The following is an 11,391-nucleotide window of genomic DNA, read 5'->3' as shown; positions in this document are numbered from 1 at the left end:
CCAAAGTCATATGATCTGCCCTGTTTCCGGGTGCGGATCCGCAATTCACGGAGGCAGTTAGAGTTTATCGCCTTTGAAAGGTTTGAGTAATGCTGCTGTTATTGTGTTTCTCAAAAGTTGGGAGGAATAGTTGTTTGTTTTAAGATTTTCTGGTGTATATAAGCCATTACGCGATAATCTCGTATGGGCGCAAAGCTGAAATACAGAAGTATCATTGTTGCTAAGTCAGTAGGTTGTGTCAGTAAACTTTGGCGCCTTGGGTACTTTCCACAATACTTAATGAAAACAGCTGCCTTCAGCCTTCTCAGGTAATCTTTACTTACGTGATCAAGCTCCTTTTCTTCGCTTTTTATAATTCGTCTGCTGTTACTGTCTGCATTTCTCAAATCTTCTTTTCTCTGTCCTCCTCAGTATCCACGTGTGATTTCCTCCAGAGACCTGTACCTATTCATGTTGATGCAACTCCAGAGAATTATTCTTGTATATAAATGGTCTAATTTATGCTGTCGATAAAGACCGCAAGTGGCTGAGTTAAGTAACACAAAATCTAGAAGTGTAGGGACTGTTATGCCATAAATTAAATGTAGCGTTTGAACCACTTCTTGTATACTAACAACAGTAGAATTAGACAATTCATTTACCATTGCAAAGCTTTTTAAAACATCTATGAAAAATAATAGTGCATTGTAGTTACAATATGCAACTTTTAGTTCAGTAACACAAGTGAGAAATGCAATTAAATATAAATAACTGAATTTGATAATCAACAATTTGGCTGCAGCATTGTAGAAGCAAAAGAAACAGTGCAGAATATAGCAGAAGGTGGCCTAAGCTAAGTACACCCTACAGCAGAGGATGGCCCCAGAGATTCAAGCTATGGTACGTGCTACCCAAGCCTGGCTGCAGTCCTCCCAGCATGTCCAGGTGCCCTTTGCGTGGCTAGAAGCCTGCGTGGAGTGGCTACAAGAAGAAGGAGGAGGAGCAGCTCGTCTGTCACAGCAGCAAATCAACCAGCAGGTGGGCAGGATGTCAGTGCGAAATGATCATGTTCTATGCTGACAAAAAAGGCACTCAAGACCCAGCTGTTTCTGGAGCTTTTTTCCTCACAGACTTTCTTACTGGGGGAGTTTGCTCAATTGTTCTGTCTAAGTTGAGGAAATCAAAGGTGGTCATATATGTGGGGGGGTAGATGGTCTCTGGTGTTGGATTTGAATGTCATCTTCAACTGGTTTTTACGGTAGTGTTCACAGACATTCTCTTTCCAGTGCTCATGCATACACTTTTCTACTGTTCTTGTCATTTTCTGTGACAGTATATGTGTAGTGTTCCCCACACTGCAAATCTAGTCAATCAATCAATCAAAAAAAATAGCTAGCAATAATTTTGATAATTTGTAAGTCATCAAAGCCATTGAATTTTGCAAATGTCACACAATTTCTGTTTTTCAAGTCTCAGATGTGTGATTTTGCTGCTTTTGTCTGTTTTGATAAATTCACAAATCAATACTTCTGATTTTTGTATAGAAAATGTCACCTTGGGCTTTCAGGCTATGTGATACGCAGTTTTTAGAGTTGTTGAGTTTGGTATTTAACAGAAAAATTATTAATATGAAAAGTAATCCGCTAATTAATCGACAGTGAAAGTACAATTACTTGCAGCCCCACAGCTGCTGCATATGGTATCTTTCTCCTTTCCACTTCATGTGATGATGAGGTAGATGTTTCTGTTTTTAACACCTTCCGCTTGAGAAGGACTAACTCAGATTCAGGTGAATAATCCTCTTGACGTTTTTTGTCTCTTTCCTTCTTTTACGAAAGGAAATCCCAAACTCAATGTGAGCTAAATATTTGAGAAATCCTGCACAAATATGCAGCACGCAGAAAGCAAATTTCATTGAACTATGGGGGAGGCAAACAACAACAGTTCAAGCCAATGCGTATTTCTATTACTGGCAGCTGAGAACAAGAAGATCATGCTAGAATAGGTAATGATCAACAAAAGTGGGCGATTGAAGAGTGAAGGAACACCTCCTGGTCTGACAAATCCTGGTTTCTGTTGCAACATGCTGATAGCAGGGCAAAATTTTTGTGTAAACAGCATGAATCCATCCTGCCTGGTGTCAGCTGTACCAGCTGGTGGTGGCGTCATGTGGGGTATGTTTTCCTGCACTGACGCATCATTTGTACGCCACAGTGTCCCGAAATATTGTTGCTGAACAGCTGTGTCCCTCCATGGCCAAAGTCTGTCTATTCTCAAATAGATACTTGAGGAGGATAATGCTTCATTTTTCAAGGCACATATCATCTCCTCACGCTTCCAGGAACATGACAGTGATGTCGGTTCATTCAAGTGGCCCACATGATCTACAGATCTGAACTCTGTGGAGCACTTTTTAAATGATGTGGATAAGCATGTTTATATCATAAATGAGAAATAAAAAATCTGCAGCAACACGATGACACGACTGAATCAGTGTGCCTCAGAATCTCTGTGACGTTGCTTTCCTTTTGTTGAATCACTTCTTTGGATAATTCAAATCTTTTAATGGCAACATTGGATCTGATGTAAGTTTAAGTGTGTTTAAAGTTGAGGTTATTTTTTAAATGTCTTTTAATAAAAGCATCACTCTTGTCATAAAAGTGGATGAATGTAGTTCTTTGTCATGCCGAGGAAAGGTACATGTTTTTAAAAAATACAGAAGAACTTGCTGTGAGTGATAGAAAAGCCTAAAACCTCATGTGCCCTCCTGCATGTTATGAAATTATAGGTGCTGGACCAGTGGCTATTGACGGACCTGAGAGACCTGGACCACCCTGTTCTCCCTGAAGGGCTCGCTCAAGCCCAGAAGACTGAGCTCAGTGGTACCTTCTGTGTCCAGGTACAGGCTTTATTATCATATATTTCATAGTACATATTTAATCTCATTATATTTAATTGAATTTATGTGAGAAACAATGCCCACTTCTGTTCCTGTCACATTTTCACTCACCGTGGGCTCATTTTTCACTTCCATCTAAAGTTATGCACCTCTATGGAAACAGTACCGCCATGGCTAGAAATGGAAAGAACTCAAAAATGTCTTTTGTGCAGAATGACAAAGTTAGAATGGCATAAATCTTAAAAAGTGGGAAAGTGGAATTTTTTGAGTATTTATTTACAGCAGTTATAGATAACTTGAAATCAATTTGTGCAGTGTTTTCCCAATTTCCCACAGGTGTTACTAATACAGGAAAAACAGAACAATGGGAGCTCCGTATGCTATAGATATATTACCATTTACATTTTAAATTAGTTTCCATATTTGCCTCCTAACTGCTTGGTGGAAACAGCCTGGAGTTCAAGTGAAAAGTCCATAAATTTTTGTCCAGGAACTGTTGTTCACTGTCCAGTCACAGAATCTTAGAGCAAAGAATTTATTATTGTCAATTTTTAAAATCAGACATGTTTAATATTGTAATTTTGATTAAATTTCCTGTTTTTATATTAAATTTGGTCAAGAGTTGGTTAAGGCTGAAGGAATGGCACCGATAATTTGTCTAAGGACTGTCGTAAAGTTAAAAATCGGACGATTTTTTTTTCTCTTTGTACAGTTTCTGGCTTTGATAAATAGTGTAATCGACCAGTGGGTTTTATGGTTTAGAGGGTTAACAGGCACCTGAAAAAATCTAATGAGACATCCTTGTTGAAAACTAACAGAGCAGTTAATTTTAAACAGTGTGCTGAGGACAATGTATGAACTGTCACACAGCCAAGAAGGACAAATAAAAACAAATTCAGACACAATGGCAAAATAATGTAAAATAAAATCATACTAAGAAAATAAAAAATATAATGTTCCTACAGAATTGATTTATTGTAGATGTCATTCTTGAATGATCACAGTATACTTGTTTTTTATCTTGTATCATGAATATATTTGGTGTTTTTTTGCTTAATTTAATAGCCATGTTTACACGTTCATGAACAAGATGTTGCTTTGTGCGACGTAGAAAATCACACATCAAGAAACTGAGGCAAAAATAGGAAAAAATAGTTGTGGAATTCAAGGAAAAAATGAGAATAATGTACTTTTAGAAGCCATATTATCACAAAACCCTGCTGGATTCCAGTTTTCCTTGATGGTAATTTGAAACCCAGCTGGAAATCCTTTGACACAGATTGTTAGTTACATTTATAACGAATATAAATGTTCAAACATTTCACTTGATGTAAAAGGCGATGTAATCAAAGGTGTCATTCTCATTTAGGTTGACTCATTACTGGACGTCAGTCAGCCTGCGTATGGTCAGCTGCAGAAGTGGAGAGGCACAGACTGCGCCAACGACGACGTGTCTGCTGTCACACAGTACACTCAGAGGCCCTGGGAAGCCAGACCAACCCGTATGCTGCTTCTGCAGGTCAGTGCTATTTGTGAACTATGTGTGATGCGCTGGAAGTCGTGTGAATTTCAACTAAGACAACCTGGTGATCGCAACAAGAGGTAGCCGAGTACTTCCGACTTTGAACCTCCAAGTTGATTTTACAAAAAAACCAAATCATTAGTAATTTCCCTTAATTATTCGTATGCTTATGTGTGGTTTTCAAACTAGTGGCTTTTGCATCAGCAGGCATCACATGCATGTCTGTGTTGCAACACACACTTTTAATACCATTTATCATCTCACAACAAACAGCAGTAAAGCATGTAGCACATAGGTGTGACAAATGTTTCTTTAAGGTTCCTGGTAGAAATCTTGGTTGAGGATGGAGCTGTATTATTATTATTTTGTTAATTAAAAATAAGATTTCGACAGCAAGAGTCCTGAACCAAAGTTACGCTACAACACCTTTTCGCATCATACATGAATGAGTCTTGATTACAGTGCTACACTATTGAGACTTCTTCATCTCTTCCTAACTGAATCAGAGTCGACAGGTTCAATCAGGGAGAGCATATGAAAAAGTAAGTTGCAGGAATATATGACTAGGACTGTAATTTTCACCTTAGGAAATACACTTGTCACTGCTCTCTGATTTTTCAAGAATGGTGCTGGTGTTGCTTAGAAACGTTGCAGTGGCTATTTAACTTTTTCTTCTTTTAAAAAAAAAAAAATAATAATAATTTCTTCGACTGTTCTGATCAAGTCCCACAATTCTAGGAGTAATGGGATTTTAATTTGTGATGGAACCAAACATGAAGCAGAAATAATTAATTTATAATATAAATGTTCAATAATAATTTCATCATCATCAGTTCGTTCTTTCTGTCTGTGTCGTGCAGGTAACAGATGGAGTCCAGAGCTTGGAGGCGATGGAGTATCAGCCGATTCCTGCTCTAACTGCAGCACTCAGGTTAAGAATTGATCTGGGTCACTTAAATGCACAATTGATCTTGTTGCTTCTACTTTGCAAAAACAAAGGCAATGCTTTCCTAAAGTTTTGTATTACTGTATGTCTTTTTAACCACTGAGCCTCTAGTCCTCTGTTATGTCTTGTCAATTAAAAGAAACTCAAGTGATTTTTAGACATCTAAATAATTCCCTAAAATACTGCTGTCGATTCCAGGCCTGGTGCAAAGCTACAGTTGCAGGGGCGAATTGTTTGCAGACTTGGTATGCTCCTGTTGGGGCCGTCCAACATCAAGATCCTGGGTGGGGAGGTGGAGGACTTGGTGGACAGGAATAGCCAGGTAAACTATAACCAATCCATTCTTTTAAAAATACGTCAAAGCGTTGTTGGTCAGTCACTGTTGCTGCTGTTTTTTATACAGCAATGAATAAGATGCGATAATTTATGCAGATCCATTTGTTGATTTCCATATTACTCTGACAGGGCAGAGTGCTGTGTCGGACGCTGGGACTTCCTGAGGAGCAGCAACAGGAGGGGGAGGAAGCCCCACCAACACCACAACAAGGTATATTCATGAGACTTTGTGTATCTTTACAGGTAGACCATGTGCACAAGGGTCTTTAATTGTATGAATATTGTACACCATGACCCCACAGTAGTGTGGCGTCAGTTTGTTTAGAAATATAGATTTGAAAACTATCAACTCTCTGAGCCCCCAAACCTGCTGGGGGATTTGAAAAGGATGTTATCTAGAAAAAAAATGCCATAATTAATGCCGCTAGGATCTGGAAAAAATAAAGAGGAAGAATTGTTGAACTGTCGAATTGTCGATTTTCCAATAATCCTTTAAGTAATTATTTGTGACCTCCAGCTCCCATTGGGAAAAATTTACCAAATCTAAGCTTGAAATCAGGATATTTCATTCAAATCACTTGATTCTATATGTGTTTTTATAAAGGTTGCAAAAAGTATACTGTTGAAAATAAAAATTTAAAAAATTCTGCTCTTGTTATTGCAAATGAGAAAGGCATTTGTCACTCGGCCACAACCAACACTCGTGACAAAAGTTTTAGGAATTTTTGTTTGGACTGGGTTGAACTGCAGCCTGTGTTTTTACAAAGCAGAAAGAGTCTAGTATGGAAACACTTGAAAATTATAAATAGTAAAATATCAATAGGTCATAGAGCGACTATTTGTAACACCTGTGAGCACTTGGGACATGTTAGAAACACTCCTCCAACTCCTTTAGAAGGTTAAGGCCAGTTTAAATATGCTTATTTTTTCCTTGTGAGTTTGATTGACATAAATCAATGCTCTGACTGTCAATCAGATAGCTTTTCGCCAATTTTAGAAATCAACATAATTATAATGCGGCTTTCTTCTTCAGGTAACCAGGACGCGGAGGACCTCGAGCTCGATGATGCTGAGCTGTTGGCCAGTCTGGAAGGTCAGGAGGATGCTGAAATACTTGAGGTTTTACCTGCTCCTGACAGCGGCTATGGGACGCTGCATGAAACCTCCACTCAGTCTTCAAGAAGCTCCTCCGTCAGGAACTTTGTCTCAACAACCTCATCCAGGTGGGTGGCTAACAATGTGATGTCTTGACATTTTGATGCTGAAACACCTCACTTTACTCTGTCATACAAATGTATCTTGACATTCTGAATTTCAGTATAATGTTTGTCTTTAAGAAAAAATACCTTAGGCCACGTTTACCACGTTCATTCCTCAATTTGTTTACAGACTTATCTTATGAAATGCTTTTGAGATTGATAGTGTTGCTGTCTGTAGCTTTGTGTGCTGTTGTGTCATCAGTTTGCAGCCAGTGACAATAACAACAATGTTTTTAATAGATAATTACTGAGGATAGTTATAACAGTTCTTCAGCAGTTACTGAAGATAAAATTACAACTATTTATAAGGAGGACAACAGAAGATTAAAATGATTTCAGTTGGTTTCAGCTGAAGTATACTGATCATCAATTTCCTGTACAAACAGAAGAAGCTGAGGATAAAATAAAATATGAACTGGTTATTTTGAGTTAAAGGACAAAAGCAGTTCACAAAGCTGTATGGTGTCAAATTATTTTCACTTTACCAACTTGAGGCTGTAGTCATAGACAAGACTGAACAGTTATGGGTGAACTGTCTTGGTCTTGTTGTTTCTGGAGTTTTTAATTTTTTCAAAAATTCTCTGAAAAATATTCTTCACATTTAAATCTTCTTACCTAGCATTGCCCATCCGAACAATGAGCCCATTAACACTGATGACTTAAAAGCTCTTTTCATTCAGTCCAACATATTTGGCTGATGTCTTTCAGAAGTGAAACCTCCACTTACTCTTACAGAAGTGGTTTGATCCAGAGCAACAGCCGTGGTTCAGTCCAAGGTCTTCATAATGCTGACGGACAACAAATTTCTGAGGCTGACTTCTTACCTCCTGACGGGGTTCATCAAGACATCCAAGATGACAACATGGGACATGACAACTTTCCTGATGAAGACTTTGACGATCTTCCTGTAGATGAGTTGGACAGAGTGATTTTTCAGGAAAGTAATACTGCTACTACTCAGTCTGACAGCAGTCACAGAAACACACCAGAGAACAACAACAGAATAACAGGAAATCCTAACAGTTTGGGCAGAGCAGCAAAACCTCAAACTGCTCAGTTTGAACCACGCACTCTGAGTGGCTCCAGGCCACAACTTGGTCCGAACAACTCAAGATCCACCGCACAAAAAAGAGACTATGAGGGATGCATGAGAGCAACTTCAGGGCAGTTAACCACAACAATTTTCAAACCCTTGATTTCCCCAGCAGTTTCAAATGAATTTGTTTCTAATAATCAGACCGATTTTATGGATGACGACATGGACTGCTTTTTGGATGAAGTAGAAGCCTATGAAGCAGAAAGTGTAAAAACTGCACCAAATCAGCACCCTGTTCAACAAGGATTTAGTAAAGACACAGAGGATGCTGCTTTCACAACAGCAAGCTCAACCTCCAGTTGTAGACTGTCCAGCAAATCATCAAGACGTATACCCGATTCCCACGGAACACCTCAGGGACAAACATCTGCCTCAAGCACTGCAGGATCTGACGCACTGCCTTTAAAACAAGATCCACAGAGTGACAGCACAGACTCTGCCGTCACTCTGACCTCTTCACCCTTTACGTACTTGTGCTTGCTAAAAGAGCTGATGTCCAAACCATATCCCCACAAAACTGAGATCCATGTCAAAGCTTTCATTGTGACTCTCTTGGGGAAACTGAGCAGCATCAATGGTGTTTGGTCTGTCTCTGCCACAATATCTGACGGAACTGGTTACCTGGATGTGGAGTTGTCAAACGAGGTTTTGACGAGCCTGCTGGGCTTCTCAGTGGCAGAGAAAGGGACTCTGAAGCGTGATCCAGCTCGGAGAGGTGAGCTGGATGCCGGAATGAAGAGATGTCAGGAAGAGCTGGTGGACATGTGCTGTATTATGACCATTGTGGTGGAACCAGGGGAGAAGAAAGCGGTCGTGACCAAGACAGACCCCATCAATGAGAAAGCATTTCAGGAGCTGGAGTGTAGGGTAAGAGACAGGAGAAAATAAATGCAGAAGTTGAGGGGAAGTGGGTGATAATGAGAAAATTACAGGAGGCAGAAAAGTGTATTGACCTTAAGCAGAAATGAAAAATTGCCAACAGAATTGAGGTAAATGTAACGTCACACAACAGCATTGCCTCATAGGTGTTCTTTCATGTAGGGACACTGAGGTGCTTTTTAGGTCTGGTGATCAACCTGCTCTTCTGCTTTGGATTTGGAGAACAGAGACTGTAAACTAGTTCTCTAGTATTTAGCAATCGGTCAGTGCATTGTAATTGCATCCCATCTGCTAAATGTGAATGACGTTCTGCCATTTGTCTTTAGAGAATTTCACAAAATGCAAAGATGTAACTCTACTGTTTATAAATCTGTTTTGTTTGTTTTTACCATATTAATTCAGACAGCCCACAGTTAAGCATCCCACATTCTATACAACATTGAGAACTACTTGAAGAGAAGAGTGAAACATGTGAGATAAAGAAGGGAAAGGCGAGTGTTCATGTTCTGATTGTGGTAATGAATTGCCAGCCTTTGCATTCATTCAGTACAACGATTACTTCTGACTGAAAAGTGATTGAATATCCAGGGGCAGTGTGGGTCTTTAATAAACTCCCTCAGAGGAGAATGAGAGGAGAGGAAGATAAAGGAGAGGCCATGTTCTTCGATTATTGCTGTTCATTATGGAGCCTCATATTTTTTTTTTTTTTAATCTTTGATGAATGCATACTACAAATGTAATGTTTTGCCTGTATTTACTGTATATTGAAATAAAATCACCCCGAAGGTTTTATAGTTGTCTTTGATCCTGTTTGACTAATAAAACATGCAATATTGTTGCTAAATTTATCTTTCTGTTTTTCCCAATCAATTAAGTGTCGCATTACTCAACATTAGATGAAGGCATATCACACTGCTTAACTGTGTTTCATGTGGTTTGTAGCAGTTCTATTACATGCACCTTTAGGATATGCATTTGCTGAAACACACGTATTGGCTATTAAAGGTGTCCTTATGTTGTAGCCCTGCAGAGGCTCTTTAAGATGAAACATCTCAACAATTTGTACTATTCAAATTAATGTGTCATATCTGCCATTATACAATGTAATTAGGTGGCAGTTTTTCATACTTCAGTGTCTTAGGGGTGTTAATGAGCAAAAGAGATGCCTCTAAAAGTACCACAGGGAATGTATGTTAGTCTGTATGAGTGCTTATGTTTGTGTTTCTTTGTGTGTTGGCGCATCGTGGCATACATGTATGTTATTGTCTTCTGCCGCTGTGTGCACTTCCATTCCAGGTAGCCAGTCTCAGTTCATTAAGGGCTAATCAGGTTGAACATCTAAATCAGGACCCTGCTATGCATGTTGATAGCCTGTTATGTGCTAATGAAGCTGGATATGGTGGAGGAGTGGGCGAGGAAGGGGAAAGAAGCAACCCATAGGGAGATACAAGTTGAATAAATATTGGGTGATAGAGTAAACGAGAGAAGAGTGCTGCCTCGGTGGATATGAAACTGATGCTGCAGTCAAACCTCCCGATGTGCAGCCTCAGTATTCTGGGTGATTTTATGCTGAGTATCAAGCGTAGCTGTGTACACCTTTGCAAAATTATATGACAAAATACGTTCCCCAAATGTGAGTACTTTGTTATTTCTGTTAATTTCATGTTCATATGTGGTCAGGCTGCAGTGCAAGATACAGAAGAAACGCAAGGATGAAGGAGTCAAGCTCTGCATGAGTGTACTATCAAAGTATCATTATGCTTCAGGAGTGGTTATTGATTTGAGTATCTTCAGCGCAAATTGTGTTTCGAATATCAGCTGTAAATTCGGATTAATTTGTTAGCTTACAACAGAGCCGCATTAAGAGCTAAACCATGGTTGTGATTAATATGATTTTTTTATTATAAGAGCCACAGACATGGCAGGTTTATACCCACAGTCTACATTCAGTGAGTCAGAAGAAAGAAACTCTGCCCTGTGGCTTCAAAGACTCAACAAGACCTCTGAAGGTGTCCTGTGGCATTATACTCAAAAACCTTAGCAGCAGATCCTCAGTTCTCTCACAATTTTTGAGTGTGGCAGGGTGTGATATGCTGCTGAAAGAGGTCATTGCCATCAGGGAATACCGTTACCATGAAGAGGAGTACATAGTCTGTAGCAATGTTTAGAGAGTTGTCAACTTCCACATGAATGCCAGGACTGGAATGTAATTCATTAGACCAGGCCACCTCCTTCCTTTCTCATGTTCTGTCGCTCACATGCCTATTGTTGGTGTACAGGGGCCAGTAGTGTGTTCTGACACCTTTCTATCGGGGTCAGTGTTTCAGCAATTTGTGCTACAGTAGCTCTTCTGGGGCCAGCTTTTGCTTGCTCACACTTTTATGAGCGTTGAGTGCCCATGGTCCTGCAGCCAGTTCACCAGTTGTCCTTCCCTGGACCACCTTTGGTTGGTACTAACCACTGCATATGAAGAAC

The 11,391-nt window shown here is 39.5% G+C and overlaps 1 protein-coding gene across 2 annotated transcripts; it reads left to right on the top strand.

Moving 5' to 3' along the window:
• The first annotated feature begins 29 nt into the window (after positions 1-29).
• Positions 30-9,706, top strand: rmi1 (RMI1, RecQ mediated genome instability 1, homolog (S. cerevisiae)). 2 transcript variants are annotated; one of them, XM_023268501.3, is made up of 9 exons: positions 30-308; positions 412-1,017; positions 2,768-2,878; positions 4,248-4,397; positions 5,261-5,331; positions 5,545-5,668; positions 5,812-5,893; positions 6,716-6,905; positions 7,650-9,706. In XM_023268501.3, the coding sequence occupies exons 2-9, from the start codon at positions 856-858 to the stop codon at positions 8,923-8,925; spliced, it is 2,166 nt and encodes a 721-aa protein (XP_023124269.2). In that variant the 5' UTR covers positions 30-308; positions 412-855; the 3' UTR covers positions 8,926-9,706. The 2 variants fall into 2 exon arrangements, with proteins under 2 accessions (XP_023124269.2, XP_023124272.2); XM_023268504.3 differs by having other exon boundaries at positions 31-308; positions 7,677-9,706.
• The last annotated feature ends 1,685 nt before the right edge of the window (positions 9,707-11,391 follow it).

The sequence above is a fragment of the Amphiprion ocellaris genome, chromosome 6 (genome assembly GCF_022539595.1).
Source record: "Amphiprion ocellaris isolate individual 3 ecotype Okinawa chromosome 6, ASM2253959v1, whole genome shotgun sequence".
In the NCBI taxonomy this organism is placed as follows: Eukaryota; Metazoa; Chordata; class Actinopteri; family Pomacentridae; genus Amphiprion; species Amphiprion ocellaris.
This window is presented reverse-complemented; position numbering and strand designations above follow the sequence as displayed.